The following is a 17,054-nucleotide window of genomic DNA, read 5'->3' on the forward strand; positions in this document are numbered from 1 at the left end:
GACTACCTTGTATGTTTTAAAATACAATATTTCTCTAATCAGGTTGCCTGAAAACTATTTAGTCTCTTTATAAAATCTATAATTTATAAAATCCTGGTGCTGCTAAAAGCTTTAAGCTATATAGTTCTGCAAAAAATAGCTGTTCATAGGTCTTAGTAGAGTGCAGGCAAGCTCTTTGCACCGATGCCTTCATTAGCGAACACTACATATGCTAGCAAGAGTATGCAGGGCCAGCCCATGCTTCTGAAATATCAGGCATGTGAAAAGAAATTAGCTGTGTTGAAAATAGTAACTGAAAGCCAAATAAAAAAAATCTGGGAGCCAGTAAATACTGTGCTAGTAAGTGAGAGAATGTGTGGAGAGTTTCCCCTATTGCTGTCCAGAATATCATGAATCCAGATTCAACAGAGTCATAGAGCTTCTCTTCATATCATATGTGGTGTTTTCTACTGAGTGTATAGGAAAGTTTATGCTCTTTTATATTACAAATGTGAAATTTTTTTCCTCTCTTTTTTTCTCTGTCTCCCCAATATCATTTAGCAAAATTTTCTTTCTTCCGAAAGACCTCCTCAGAAAATTATTATTAATACCTATGTTTCTAATCCTTAAATTGTTGTATTGAGTGGAAAAAATGAACAGCATGCAAGTTAAACACTGTGTGGGATAAATGCTATTTAAATCTTGTCTAAGCTGTTAAACATCACACTAACATTGGATTGCTGGATCTAATCCAGTAAAAATAAAAAAAAAATAAAAAAAAAAAAAGAGAGGTCACATTAGAGAACTAAGCCATCTGTCCAGTGTGGAATTGAAAGGCATTTATAATGAATTACTTTTCTATATTACTGTCTTTTGGGGGGCCTTTGTGTGAATCAAAGAGATGTTACAAGACCGTTTATCTACAAAGATGGTTCCTGAATTATTTCTACCTTGTCAACCTGATGTTTTAGTATGAAACTTCTCATTTAGCATTTTGCATAACTAATTAGTACCTTATAAACAGTATTTTCTAACTGGCTTCAAAAGTGTCTTCTGTCTGTTCCAGGCATTGTTCATCTAATACGGACTAAAGGATTTATGTGTACACTTATTGGTAAAATGGCAGAGAGATTTTTCAAAGAATATCTCTGTTGCTTTATTCTAGTGCTGATTTTTCTGCATGTTCATAGCAAGACTTCGTTTGGAGTGTAACATTTTGAATTAATTTTAGTCTTTGCTAATGTTCAGGAAGTAGGTTGTTGTGTTTTGACTTTTCCAGTATTAATATAGCGTGTTTGTATAAAAAAAGTATTCTACTACATTAAAATGAAGATAAGGATTTATAGTGTTGACAGCTTTGGAGAGCATCTGATGTCAGGTCTGATTTTACTGGCTAGTTCTGTTACACATTCAGATGCATACCCCTGAATGAGACTATTACCATTTTTTAAAATAAAGATTTTCTGTCAAAAATATAATTTAAAAATCTCCTTAAAAATCATGAATCTGTGTCATGAAGGAGAGAAGGAAGAAGAAAAAATGGGAGAGGGAAGTTGGTAAAAACCTGCTATTAAAGCTTCTTTAAAAATCCTCCCTCTAACCAGTAAAATTACATTAGCAAAATTGCTTTAATATTTGATATGATTTAATGATCAGAAGTCCTGTTGGTCGAGTCTGTTGTTCTTTTGTGACTAGGATGCATGTGGATCTGGATTAGGACACAGGTATTGATGAAGTTACTTGAAGCTTTTTTGAATAGAATGGGACTAACTTAGGATGTTGCAATTATAAGGTGTTAATGTATTGTCTTTTGAGGCCTAGAAGAATGAGTAAGAAGAAATTCTGCGTATAAAGAGTTTAAATACCATGGTGTAATTGAATATGGGGATTAGTGGGTATGATCTTTTGCAGTCATTTGCACTCTCTTCAGACATTATTGAGCATCCTTTGCATGATAGAGAAGCTATGGGGAGGGAGTTTGCCTAGATGCTATTCACCTCTTTTTAGGTGGAACAACACCTGTTCTAGGACAAGAGGAGAAGCTACTACCTTATAATTTCAGCTTGTATTTAATTCTGAGAATTCCATGAATTTTTTTTCTTAAGATTAAGATATGCCAAATGTTTGAGCAAATCTATTTCCATTTGCTTTTCCCTGCTTTGTGTTATTTCTTCTGGGTTTGTAAAGGCTCGTTCCAACCAGCATCTTTTGTAAGTAGGAGAAAACTGAGATATGGTAGTATGTTAAAAGTTAGAAGTGCTTATTGGCAGAGTAAAATTAGACTTTTCTCCATCCTTAAGTGCTACGCGTCTCTGAGACTGTGTAAGAGGTTCTGTAACATAAATAGAACTATCATATTTTTGAGCTAAAACCGATTGGACAGAGGTGTGTAAATTGCGACTCTGCCTAATTTGGCATTAAATTAATGTATTTCAGTTCTGCAAAATAAGTTCCAGACAGCAGCTTTTTCTCTGACCCTCTTTCCAGACAGCCTCAGGAGTGCACTTTATCTTGTCTTTATCATATGTTCTTCAGTTTTCTCTGAAGTCGTCACCAGTTACACTTTTACATTACTTTGCTGCATCTGATTTATCATATCCATCCTTTTCGCAAGATGTTTTACCAGATGTCCTCTCTGAAGGGCACATCTATAGAAGAATTTTGCTTTAGATTAGGTTGTTTGTCATTTTATATTTGAGGCCGCCATGTAGTCAGGCTAATTTAGTAATTATATATGCATCTTTGAAGAATCCTTCTGTTCTGATGAATCCTCAGGAAACCCTGATGTCTACTTGAAAAAGGCAAAGGGGCAAAACAATGATATGTACATCAATGCTGTTTTATCTTAGTGGTATTGGATTTTCTCTGACATCCTCTTGACTGAGAAGAGAAGGAAAAGGCTACCTGTGTGGATGGTTGTGATAGAGTTGCTGAGCCTTGCCAAAGTAAAACGTCGTATTTCCTTAAGTGTGTGGTTTTAATTTTCTTTTTTTTGTCAACTGACCTATGAAGAGTGGTACAAAATTAACAGGTTTCTAAGCCCAAAGTGTTCAGAAACTCATCTTTAAGTTATTTCAGAAGCTGGTTAATACAAATTAGAAGATTTCTCTTTTGCTGTATGTGTGATTTCACTTAAAGGGAAAGACTCTGCACAAGCTCCCTGTGAATTCCCTGTTTCTCCTTATACTGCTCAGGTAGTACAAGGTGACAGGTTAGAGTCAAGTTTTAAGGCACGTGGTCAAGACAAGTTTTACATTTAAAAAATAATCGTATCTAAAAAAAGGTTTGAAGAACTGATTACCTCCAACATTTTCAAAGGATAAATGTACGTGTCCTCTGGGATTTTTTAGAAGGACCTAAGCAGATTAAATGCCCAAGTCCAACTGTTGTTTATATGAGTTAAAATTACTTGAATTTTCCTTCCTTAATGCATATAGACTGTGTCAGTGTCTTGTTTTATGCAACTTCATCTTTTGTTTGGTTTTAACTTATTATTGCCCAAAGCTTGAAAAATTAGAAAACTTAAGTCATGCAATAATCTTCATGGTAGTGTGCAAGGCTATAAGACACGTTCCTAACCACATACTAATCAAGAAACACAAAATCTCTCCTTGCCTGTTTCACAATCAGTCATCTCTATTCACGCACAAGCGATAGCTGAATTTGTTTGCAGAGCCTGGAGTAATTGCATTTATGAAACAGTATAAACTCTCATGCTGTATAAAAAAAGTATGGGATTCAGTAATGTTTAAAATTAGTTAGGTGCGGAGTGTCGATGTGTAGCTTACTCATCCTGAAGCACTGTCTTATGCATTTCTTCTTTCACCATGCTAAGGAAGCTCTTCGCTTATGGATGATTTGACTTTGCTTATCAGCAAGCAAGCTGTTAATGAGTCATTCAAGTGAATGGGGAAACTTTTTTCTGCACGAGAAGTGTGGATTAAGATTTTTATGCAAAATTGTCATAACTAATTCCATTCTTTTGTTACTTTTAAAAGTGGGCTGACTTTACCAGCTGTGTAAGTGTAGCTTTCTTGATTTTATTTTATGTTTTTCTGATGATTTTTAATCCCTTGCAAAATAGCAATTGGAGCATAGCACCTCATTGGTTTTGGGAGGGGTTTTAGCAACTAACATTTGAACTGAATAACTTTGAAGAGCAAGAATTCAACATTTTTTGCCTTCATTTAAGCAGTTTAAAGGGAAATAATTAGATTTTTCAGTTTTACTTTTATTCTAAACTGGGGCAACAGATTTTTTTGAAAAATCTTTTTTTCAGAGCACATATGTGGGCTAGCATGAAAACAGTTTTATCAATAAATTCATTCATGGATCTGATCAAGTTGCAGAGTTTGTAGATGCCTGTGATAACAAGACAGCAGTGCCCCTCTCTTCTTCGCGTACTTCAGGAGAACTGAAATTAGTACTGGAGGACAGATGAGCACACAGATGATATAGACTGTTGCGTAAACTCTGCTAAAGCAAATACTGTGCATTTTAAAGCGTCCAGAGGAGTGGCTGAAGGATATGAGACGTGCCCATGGGATGGGGCGATGTGTCCTGGGAAACAAGGTCTCTGAAAGGCAGTTTTCATTGTTAATGGCTGTCAGCTCCTTATGCGATACCAGGGAAACAAGACAACTGTATGCTGGCTCACTTTGGCTTGCATAAGCAGAGGGATTATACCCAGCAGAAAGGATGTTACTTCACCTCGGTGTTTGATCACCCCAGACAAACTCCTGAAATGTACTAGCCAATTTCAGAGTCAGCAGTGCATGAAATAAATTCGAAAGATTCAGAATCCCCCCTCTCTAAGAATAGTCAGAAGACTTTGATAAAACCTTTATCTGTTTAGTTTATCAAAGAGAGAGTAAGGAGCTGACATCCTATGAATTCCTGTGCTGGAAGAGTAATTTTGACAATGTAGCCTTCGACCTCCTGAGGGAAAAGTATAGAAATATGATGGCAGGAGTTTGAGGCTGACAGATTTGGACTAAAAATTGAGTGCATGTTTTTAAGGGCAGAGTAATTAATTTTCCAAACAACTTGCATAGGGCTTTGGTTTGTTTCCTCTTATCAATAACTTTTTGAATTATGCTTCAATGCATTTTTGAAGAATATGCAGGTATCAAAGAGAAATTAATTCAGTAAAGTCCTGTGGACATTGTTAAAAAGACTAATAATCCGAGTCTGTGACAAAGAGCGTGTGTGTTAATTCTGTTGTTTTGGTAGATACGTTGACGATGTGATCAATCGGATTGATAGGATGTTCCCTGAAATGTCTATCCAGCTATCCCGGCCAAATGGAACCTCTGCAATGCTTCTGGTAAGTTGGATCATTTAATCCCTTGAGGTGGATATCTTAGCAGATTGAGTTACTCTTCCTAAAATGCAGGTTATTAAAGATCTTTTTTTTCCAGAAACATAGTGTTCTTCATTCGTCACAGCAATGTAGGATCTTTCTTGCTCTTAGGCAAATTAGTGATAAAAAGAATTTCACCTTTAAACGAAAGATCTATTACTTTTATTGTTAAATGCAATTGTAGAAATATGAGTGCAAACTCAAATATTCACTGTGGTTTTCAGCAGTCTTGGCAGTAAGTGAGTCTTAATCATGATAATTAAGAAGAGTGGTGGGTGGAAGAAAAGGAGGAAACCAATATGATTTAAATTTGTTCAAATTGTTCTTGGGTCAGTGAATTTCTGTTATATGATGAAGTCAAGAATTTGCCTTTGAAGTAAATGAGCAGTAAAGGCTGGATTAGAGATAAACAAGTCCAATACATTCGACTTATTTCTGCCTGACCAAGTGGGATTTCATTCCAGAAGAACCTATTGTTCACGTCAATTTTCACAGGCAGCTGTTGCGCTTATAGTGAGAGAAGTCTTTAAAGCTTTTACTCTGACAGCAACGTGGAAGTGGAGTCTGTAGTGTGGCAGTTGGATGCTGATTTTCCTCTAGTAGGGTGAAAGGCAAATTTTAAATAAAACTAGAAAATATAATACATACATAGCTGAAGAACTGAGACCAGATCAGTCTTTTCCACCTCAGATTTCTCATGCCACTTCCTCTTATTTTTTCTGGTCTCACATAGGCTATTACAAAAGGCTTGGGTATAGTGTACATGTGAGTATATTTCTTGTTTCCAAGCAGACAGTAAAACGAATCTGAAAATCAGATATTTTGTCAAAACAAAATTATTGAGTCAATACAAGTCAATGTTAGGATCGCTCCTTAGATTTTTATATTGGTTTTAGAGTTTGTTGACTTTAAAACACTATTATGGTTAGACTTTTGCCTGTGTTTTTCAAAGGTTCTGTTAATTTCTCTATAGTAAGTATAGCTGTGATTATGTTTAGTTTTTAATTAATCAACTGTCTAACATCCCATTATTAACTTTCTTTGAACAGCCCCAAATTTGCAAGAGATTAACTGAGTCAGAGGTTAAAATAAACAGCTGGCATTAAAACATTTAATCTGCAATTGTTGGATTCACCAAGTGGAACAATATATTCCAGAAGAGAATTGAATTCATCAGTGCAGTCTTAAGAAGCTAAAAGTCTTGGAAGCTTTTGCATTTCCTCTTAAGCTGACTTTATATTTAACTATTTTGCTATAGAAAAATGTCTGGTATTACTTCCTTACCTTGAAACCCTTTCCATTCTTTTAGAGTCCCTTTGCATATAGTAAGTACCTTCCACTTCTAATGGCTTTTTGAGGTCAGAAAATAGATGATGCTTTTTAAGATTCAGGCACAATTAGGAAATTAGGTAAATTATCTTGGATGTGACTGGTAAGAAATAAGGTAGGGTGGAAGGGTGGTAACTAAAAGAAGCCCCTTTTACAGGCTGTAGTAATTTCATGAATTCCACATTGCAGTTGCTCTCTAAATCAAGGACATTATTGTTGCTACAAGATAGCAGCCCTGTATTGAACCAGTGGTATGCATATTTTCCTTGGATCGGAGATCAAAAATATTGTTTTTAAAGTATTTTTGTATGTGATCGTGTGATGGGTTTATCATTTTTTCTTTTAGGCAGGTTTTCCCTCTTTCCCATCTGTCTCAGTTGATGTTGCCAATATGGCACTTTCCATCTGGCCCTGACTGCTACAAAAGCTTTTGCTGTTTTCAGCCACAAATCATTCAGTGAAAGGTGCTGCAGGATGGGCAGTGTGAAGAGCACCTCCCCCAGAAGAAGGGAGGTTTCTTCAGTACTTGTGATTTCTCACTGTGAACTTATCCCAAGTTAGATCTGGAGTTGCTCCCTTGCAGCAGCATGGTTTACCACAATACCAAAGGATTCAGATAATGCTTATTTTATTTAAAAATATTTCACAACTATACTGTTTGCCCAGAGTTAATTAACTAACTATAATCTCAACCACTTTCATCCTTGGACTGTTCATATCATACCTGCCATTGCTTATGAAGGTCTTTGATGCAGAGGTCTAGTTGTTACATTAAAACATCTTTAAACACAATCATTCAATTTACCAGAAAAAACCCACGCATTCATCTTCAGAGGCTCTGGTGAGCACTATACATATTTTAAGAATGTGCAGATGATTGGAAGGAGATGGGGAAGGAGGGGAAGGGAGTGCCTGTGAGATTCTTTGAAACTTCAGAATAGCTGGAGATTTTGCCAAACAAATCATCTTTAGGAAAAAGACCTAATACAGGAATTTTCAGGCCCAGACTCTACAACTTCATGTGCACATGGAAATCAATTTATGTCCTTAGCTGTAGAGGTGGGACTTTCACGGTCTAAGATTCACCTGGTGTTTCAAGAGGAATAATTAGCAGCCCCGTGAGCCTGCGGGGTCAAAGTCTTCTGGCAAGTAACCTTTGTGTTAAGCTGGATTCTCCCTAACCAGGGTACAGCTTTCACGTAAACTGAGAACTTCAAGCAGAAAGAAAAATAAACTATTCCTGTGAGCATGAATGCTGCATCTTGAAAGGTTGCTACCTCCTAGTCCTTTGAGGTTACTGCTTCCTCCAGACAATAAGGAGTTTTTTTATGCTTTAGATTTATACACAGCAATTGCACCTCATTAGTCTGGATTTATGCTACACAGACCAAATACATAAATAATTGAAACCTTTCAGAGCTGTGTGAAATCCTCAACTGATTTTAAAAGCAGTTTATCGTGGCATTTCAAGATACTGTTTAATCCCAATCTTCGCTAGTGATTTTTCAATTAATCTTTTAATCATACTATGCATAAAAAAGACTAAACATAGAATTATATCAGCTTTAATAACAGTGTTATGCAAAATTAATTTCCAGCAGTAGCAGAGGGAACTGCAGACTCCTTAAGGTTTTTGTGAGATTTTGTTGGTCAAATGCCAGGAATTGTAAATCGATAAACCTTACCTTGTATGTTAAGAAAACATGAACTGATTTTTGATTAATGAAAAATACCTAGATTTTTGCTTTTTTTTTTTTTTTTGAATGATCAGTTGTATTCCTAGATATATATTATTTTTTCTAATAAAATAATTTGGTGGTGTGATTATTTTATGATTGTTTCACACACCTTGTTTCTGTTATCAAAATTCAGAATATTTTTGTGTGTGTGGAACAATTGCTGTGTACAATTAATTTATTCATTAATATCAGAAATAATTTAGAAAACAGTAAACATGAGCCCCACTTTTCCATTTGACAAATATGACTTCCCTTAGGGTCATGTACCTAGCTAGTCCTAGTCAGGTGTAGAAACTTAATTTCTTGTCTTCATCTGGGAACTACTTTGTCTTTAAAATTGTTTGTATCTCCAGTGCTTGGAAAGCTATGTAAAAGCACTACTACAGAAGTTACAAACACTGGGTAAATATTTTTACAGATAATTGAATCGTTTACTGTAATTTGAGCTGTTTCTAAAGCATAATGATATGTATAACTAACTTCCAATTTGAAAAATTGAATTGTTTCTGTCAAACCAAAGCTTGTGGCAGAAATTGCAATTTCTTCTTTTCATGTTACCTTGCAAATTTTTGATGATAAATTAATTTTATAAATATATACTGATGCCTAGATTTTTTAATAGATCTCTCATATAAAAACATGTTTCGTATGTTTATATAATTGTATTCATTCTCCATAAAATCAAGACACATTTGCATTTGAACTTTCAAATCTTGTTCCAAGCATTTTAAACAGTCTGATTGTATGGAAGTGGGCTGTATTAATTGCAAATAGGCTAGACATCTGTTCCCTGAAACTGAATAATTTCTTGTGTCTCATTTTTGTTTATCAGTGTTTTACATAAAATCGTTATTATTTTCGGTTGGAAAAATGGATTCTGAAATTTACTATTTGTCCATTAAGAAAGGCCACCAAACTGATTTTTGTTCAAGACACCCTGATGTTGAAGAGCTGGGAGGAGGGGGGGAAATTTGCTAAGTGATTTGAAATCAGTATTGATGTCATACTTGATGGGAAACAATTTAATGCTGTTATTTTCAAAACAATCTCTTTTCTCCAAAATGCTTAGCACTGTAAGCGTTCCTCCTTACCAGTCTTGTGGTTCATTAGGAAACCAGTGCACGGTTGTCACTGGATAAAGGTAGGCAGGCTCATGGTAGGGATATAGATCTGATGGTCACGTCTGGTGGCTTAGGCACCTAATTTTAGGCACATAGGATGAATATTCATTTAGGGATTTACTCTCTTGGAGACACTAGCTAGGTTTTGGTGTTTGACTGAATTACTGGGATGTTTAAGGACCTGTTGCGTGAGTTGGATCTTGAGGAATTGCTTCTGAGCTCATAGTGGGGTGGTTGTGACTGCGGTGGCTTCACGGTTTGTCTCTTAAGATTGAGAACCAGCATTTAAAGAGCATTAAGCCAATGTTTGAGGTCACATGCAGAGGAAGAATGTCTTGAATCAACAAAGTATGCGAGCGGGGGATGGCAAGTAAATTGTAAATTATTCTCTGCTTGTCTAATATAAGAATGAGGAAGAGTGTTTTGATGGGAAAGTGAATAAGAGTAGAAAAAGCAGAGGAAGACCTGTGAGAAATTCCCTTAGCTTTGCTCCCTCCACAGGGTTACTGTGCCCCAGGGTTGCTGTCCAGTCCCAAAGGTTCACAGGTCTGTGTTGATATTCCCATAGGTTTATATTCTGCAAGATCAGACATCGTTTTCATCCCTGTAAAATTCCTGGTCTGCTATAATTTAGAATGGAAAAAAGAGACAGAATCTGTTTCATCATCTGTAGCAATGCTGGACTACCGTGACCCTTCCACGAGCGTGACTAGCCACTGGCAAAATCTGTCTTTTAACCTTTGAACAATATTCTGTGCCAGTTTGTTCACTTTATTAAGAGAATATGCCATGTTACCAAGGGAGAGGGTCACCAGCCTAATACGGCGATATAATTTAAAGTCCTTCATTTATGTTGACTTTTTATCATGCACTATTGCAATTAGGTTAGACTAATGAAAGGTAAATTCCAGCCCTTACATAAAAAAAGAAATCCTTGTAAAGAACCTAATTAGTATGTTTGTTTATTTAGACTCTAATGGCTTAATTGCATCTTATCTTGCTATTTACAAATAGGCATCATTAAAGAATAATGAGCATGTGAGGGAAAGTGCAGCATTCATACCAGCAGCAGATGAGACATAGGGAAAAAAATAACTAGTTGAAAGTCTGGGTGGGATTTTTTTTTTTTTACTTTATTTTTAATACAAACCCTTATTTTTCAGTATATATAAATATGATTTCCAGGCATTGTACTGATCAGTAAGATAGATACACAGGTGGGAGGACAAGCTTATGGCTGGCTATATGGCAGGGAGCAGGTGTCTGGCCTTTTGCTGGAAATATGTACAGCTTGGTTACATCTCTGGTTTGATGTTACCTTATTGTTTTCTGAGGTGCATAAAAAACGCATACAAACTTGTGCTCCTTTTTATACAAGCAGGGAGGTACCCATGTTAACTGAAACTAATGCTTTCTATCTTCTAGCTCTGCATTGCAGAGCATCTGCAGCTCAAATCAGCAGCAAATTCCCTGGGATGCTGAGAGGAAATCTGGAGCTTTGGGAATTTTTTGCAAAGCGTTGGAGCTTGGTGTTGCCAGCATACGTTTTCCTAAAATCAAACTTTTAAATAAATCTGAAGAAAGAATGTTTGTTAATGCAGTGTTTAAAATTGTTTCTAAAAGGGCTTTTCATGTGGTATCAGTTTCAGTGAGGAGGCAAAATTAAAGGGAGGGATTTCAAGCTATTTCCTCCAGGCAGAATTCTGGCATGGTAAATTAATTTTGATCCTTTTCATTTTGTAAATTCATTTTGACCCTGATTCTGACTTATTTGGAAAGGTACTTAATTTCTTTTCCAATCATAAGTGATGTTAAATGGAACTTCTTTAGCAGTCTCACAAGAAGTTATCTAAGCCATTCTCACTGATTACTCTGTTTCCCTCTCCCCCTTTCTTGGCATACAGTGTCTGTCATATGCTCTTTGAGAATTATCTTGGTGATAGACAAAATATTTTTAAAACTGGGATATTTCAAGAAGATTTTTATTTTATATATCTTTGTCAGAAAAGCTGCATAATATTGCAGATTTCAATCAGCTGCCTGTCCTACCTTCTTCTGGAGCTTGCCATTTTAGGAAGCAGGGGATTTATGAATAACTTAGCTGTCTGAATTTAGTATACTTTAGTTAAAAGGAAGTTAGAAGTACATTGTTATTACACAGACCAAAACAGAAGCTACAGAAGTATTTAACTTGCAACTGTTCCATTTTCAGCTCACAGAACTGTGGGGCATATTTTTTCATTCATATTAATTGAATTTTAAAGTGACCTTGTACATGTATTGATTTGAATTAAAATTTTCTACATCAAGGACGTGTTGGCATATATCCTTCAGGCGAAATATTAAAAAGCCAAGTGCTGTCTTAACAGGATATCGACAGAAGAAGTTGAAATTTAATAGGAAAAGTTGGCTTAGAAAGGAAACTGTTGCCTTTTTGTCACAATTGAAAGGTATCTTTTCTGTATAATGAAAGAAGTTTCTTTCAGTTGATATCTGTGGAAATGCAGGGATGTTTCAGTGCCCATTAAATAAGGACCATCTGGGTGAGTCTTGACCTCCAGGAGGAGAGAGCTGCACTACTGGAGCTCAGAGTAGAACTATCAAATTACTTTTTTTTACCAGAGCCATTAGTTTTTTATTACCTTCTTTCAGGTGATCTGTAGGGACACAGTTGTATGGCTATAGGTGTAAATTATATTCCATACATAGATCTTTTCTGAACATGGACTCCCGTTAGCTAACTTGAGCAGGCGTTGAAAGAAAATGGTTTGCTGGAAAATGTGATTTGTAAAATATGGTGGAGGTGAACAAAAACATTAAGTCCCGAAAACAGTTACAAGTCGTGATTATTAGAGGAGAAAATAAAGGGTATCCCATTTATTGTGTACAGTATGGAATGTGTTTTACCCTGAAAATAGCTGTGGAGCATACTTTTGGCTTCCAAATCTAACAGCATCCTCCAGTCTAGTGACAGGCTGTTTTTCATTCTTTGTACTACTAGCCTCATTCTTTCAATGTTGTTAAAATGCTGAACTATAATTTCTCTGAGCTACACTTAGTTTTACAAAATTTCTGCTTCTTTCAGACTTAACTAATGAGATGGTCCTACAAAAATAAGCTGAAAGTCCTGACCTCTCTTCCAGCCAGTGTAAAACCTACAGGAATCCCATGTCAAAACAACAGCGGCACAGAACAGGAAAGTTTTCTATTTCAGTGCCAGAGCACTGTAAGAGCTAATTCAGACAACCTAGCACTAACCCAGCCAAAGTTGCAATGTATTCTATCATGCATTTGTATTACCACGATGCCTGGATGCCCCTACTCTTGGAGAGGACCCCCTTGCACTAACTATTGTCTAAGTTGAGATTGCAACAGTAGTGCCTTCCTCGGGGAGCTCACAGTCTAAGGATGGGTTTACACAGCTCCTTACACATGTGGGAGACAGAGTAACCCTGCTTGTTCGACATTCAAGCAAGTGGGTGATCGAGGCTACCGTCCCGGACCAGTCTGCAGAATTGGACCTTTTGAGTATTGCATGGTGGATGATAGCTGGGGTCTGGGTAGCTGTGATGGATTCTGAAAGTGTGGAGTGAATCATTGGAAGGGCATGAAAACAGATGACCTGGGAAAAGGCAATGAGCTAATGCAGAAGCATTTTGAAAGCATTTGTGCAGGTAAATCTTCTGGGGAGGTTTGAGGCCAGCAATAAGCATATTCAAGCAAGCTGGAGTGCCAAACATGGGATTTTTCAGCTTGTTATGTTCTACTGTTCACTCTGAGGATTTTCAGGAACATCCCACACAGGCTTCAGATCAACTTCATCCAATTTTTTTTTTTGCCTGGCAGCAATGTGAGATATCATGAATGCAGGACGTAAGGGAAGAAGAAAGAATTGAGCATCCACTGAAGTGTGTGAAGGCAATGGAGATAGAAAGCATTATACGTAAAGTGGGATCTGGGTTTTTGTAGGGCAGCCTTTTTACTCTTCCATTAAGATTTCTTTTCTTTTTGTTTAGAATTTCTTCTTTTCCTCCTTTTAATTTTACTGTGTGGTTGATGCCTAGTGTGAAGTTATAAGAGTCAGTTCTCTCAGTAGACCTATATCCTAGCGAAGTGCTGGTCTTACTAAGGCAGAAAAACAAATAAAAAACTGTTAACTCTAAATGTGCTGACAACTTTTTTCCAAAGTGACTCCATTTCCTTATCTTAGCAGTTGTGACAAAACTGTCTTTCCGATTCCAGTAGATGATCAGCATTATAGATGAAGGCACCTCTGGGTCATGACTTTGTATTTAACTTAGTTGATACAGTGGTAAGTGCTAAAATAACTCTGCCAGTTTACTTTATCTGCAGACCAACTAGGTCTTATTACAGAGTATCCCAGCAAGATACTACATTTAGACCCAAATTTACAGTACCTGATACCATGATATAGTTGCCTGAGAACACTAGGCAGTTCCATATATGTTCAGAAAATCCCAATCTATTGTAAGAAGGTAGGAACCAGAAAAAGCTATTCATGGTATGTGTGTAACTCAGGCCTTGGTATAAGTTACCCTACTTCAGCCTGTAACATTTTTCTTCAAAAATTTGCCCATTCTTCTGACCTGCTTTTTCTCTTCATGTTCTTGCAAAATTATGCCTAGCAGCCTGTCTTCTGGAAGTCTATCACTGACTGTTTTTTCCCTTCTCGTTTCCCTGTCCTCTCTCTTGCTGTCAACTTGTTCTTCCCTATTCTTCAGAGTCTTCTCTCCTAGAGTTGCTTTCTCCATGTCCCATGCCAAAGAATTGTCATCAGTTCTTTTCAGGATTTGTAACTCTGTCCTGCTATATAGTGATATAATAAGCAGCATTTAGAGTAGTTTGGGCAACTGTTCTGCAAAGTCCTGTATTGTCACCCCAGTCCTACCACCATTTCCCCTCCTAACACTCCTTCAGGAGCGTGTCCGTGCATCAGCTTTGAGATGGAGTCTTTCTGCCAGATTTTCTGTCTTCCTTCTTGCGGGGAAAAGCATCTTGGCACTTCAGAGTTGATTTGCCTGTTAGTCTCTTAGTTAGTCAGCATCAGGTTGAGGTTACTTGTGTTGAAACAAGGTGGTAAGTAGGAGTCATTAGCAGGAGTTAAAAAGGAAAAACGTAACAAATCAATAAAGATGCATATTGACTGATTTCTTTGGATCTGTCTGCTGAGGTTAGCAGTAAAAACACAATTGTTCTAGCGTGTGTTAATCTATACTGGACAACGTGTTGGAGCACAGACAATGGAAAATGAGCCACTGCTGGTTGGGAAATATTAAAATGAACTAATTGTTTCTTTTTTTATTGCAGTTTTATGCTTTTGTGGATGAAGAAAAACTCTGTAATAATCTCTGTATAACAAAACACAAAGAATTATCGTTAGACACGCATCTTAATAATATGGAAGTGCAAGTTCATCTTTGAAATGTAAATTGAATTTTAGATTAAAATGCCTTCATTATTGCATTCTTGTCAATAATATAATTTAGGCTTATTTCTGTTGTTATACTCTGACTGACCCTATATATTTTCCATGATACCAGTTTTATTCTTTACACTTTATGGCTTTCACAGAAGAAAATCAAGCTTCTCAATATGTAACATTTTTACTTTTTAGCTGTAGTTTCCTTTTAAACAATTTTACATTTTTATTGGACCTAAAATGTTCACCATTAAACTCATGGTGTGCTTTTAAAAGCTAGCATTAGAAGAGTCCAATTCTCCTTTCAAATTATTTTTCTCTAAGTGGACTTATATTGGAGAGTATCAAATACATCGAAAATAATCACATTTGCTCATTGTTTTTGACAAGTTATTGAGTTGTGGTGTTAATAAAATTGAGAGTGTTGCTTGGCAGTGTCAAGGGAATTCTGTGAACTCATACATTTTCAGTTGCAAATGAATGTTTGTTTGTTCTGCACTTTATAGTCTATCTCTTCCTCATAACACACACAGTGGTTTTAGATCTTTTATTTTGGTCTGTCTATAAAATATTGAAAACTGAAATTGCATCAACTTAGGCTGTTAACTTGATGGTCTTGTGAATTCAGACACCATCAACTCTCCTTCAGCTTGTTTTTGTCCTTCTCCTGTTCTTCACAGGTTACCTTAGGAAAAGTGTTAAAAGTGATAGTGGTGATGAGGAGCCTCTTCATTGACCGGACAATAGTAAAAGGATACAATGAAAATGTCTATACTGAAGATGGCAAGGTAGGTTATTGTATATCCAGCGACATTAAATTTTATTTTTACCTGGTATTTAAATGACAGAGAACAGGAATCCCATCACGAGTACGCTAGAAACATAAAACTGTCAAAAGACTCTGTGGATGTTTTGCAAAATGCTCAGGTTTAAATTTATCATGCTTTGCTTGGATTTTTTCATACCCAAATGTCTGACTTCTTTCTAAGCTCTGAAGCCCTTGCTTGAATTTCTAATTTATCACCTTAGACCCCAGTTGCCTCATTAATAGTGTCTACTGAGAAAACATTTTTTCAGTGTACCGGCACATCAATAGCCCAAGGTTCAGATTTCTCTTCTGAGAGCCATTGGGAAATCTTGGGCTAGTTTTGTGCTCAACTTGATAAACGCAACTGTGTGAATCATTGGTAGGTAGTCCTCAGTAATTTGCTTGTCAGTAATAGCACATCTTGAACAGCAGCTATTAAAGCGTTACCTGTTTCCACAAGTGATTTGTCTTACGAACAATTCACCCTGCTTGAACCCTCAAATTTCGTCTGACTGCACACACTCCATATGGCTCTCTTTAGTGCATCAAAAGATGTTAACGGGACCTGACGGCCTTCAGCTCAGCTTGTTTCTCTTTTCAGGGTGGAATGGTCTCTCTTACCGAGACATGCGCCAGGACTCTCCTTTGCCAGTAACAGTACTAAATACCTCCATCTTTCACATTTTCTCTCTGGAGCTTTCTCTTCTGATTATGAAACCTATTAAAATAAAAAGTTCATTATATCAAGATGAGTACTTGGCACCCATAGGCCATGTTATAATGAGTTGAGACTTTTTTTCCTTTCAAAAGTGATAACTGTGTTTTAGCACACAGAAGCACATTGTGTACTGACCCAGAGTTCAGCGGCTCTGAGTCTGAACCTCTGTTCTCTAGAAAAGGCCAGGAGCTGATCTGCTGAAGGAAACAGTACAGCTGTATTTCCCAGGTGAGAGATTCTCACTCGAAGGGCGGGGGATTGGCCTAAGAAGTAGTAAAATAAAAATTGCCTGATTTTGATTTGCATTATTCAAATATGCAGGTTTAAATACCACTTTGCCACAGAAGCAGCTGCACTGTACTCCCTGTATATTAGCATATAAATACAGACTTAGACTACCAGCCCTTCTTCACCCCAAGTTCTGCTCAGAAGTGAAATGATAGTCTGCCTAAAGAGCACTGACAGTGCTTGATGGATTCCTGTGTCACGCTTCATTTGGGTGTGCTCGTTTTCTCTGATGAATCCGGTTTCCTTTGAAGCTCCCTTGAAATACAATAA

The 17,054-nt window shown here is 36.7% G+C and overlaps 1 protein-coding gene across 2 annotated transcripts in view; it reads left to right on the forward strand.

The window, feature by feature from the left end:
* Nucleotides 1-17,054, forward strand: part of MED27 (mediator complex subunit 27) — a 96,254-nt gene that overhangs the window by 61,541 nt on the left and 17,659 nt on the right. For both annotated transcript variants that reach the window (XM_052814420.1, XM_052814421.1), the window contains 2 exons: nt 5,212-5,305; nt 15,651-15,758. In XM_052814420.1, the coding sequence (XP_052670380.1) occupies nt 5,212-5,305; nt 15,651-15,758 (202 nt within the window). The remainder of the gene's footprint in view (nt 1-5,211; nt 5,306-15,650; nt 15,759-17,054) is intronic.

Source organism: Harpia harpyja, chromosome 19 (genome assembly GCF_026419915.1).
Source record: "Harpia harpyja isolate bHarHar1 chromosome 19, bHarHar1 primary haplotype, whole genome shotgun sequence".
In the NCBI taxonomy this organism is placed as follows: Eukaryota; Metazoa; Chordata; class Aves; order Accipitriformes; family Accipitridae; genus Harpia; species Harpia harpyja.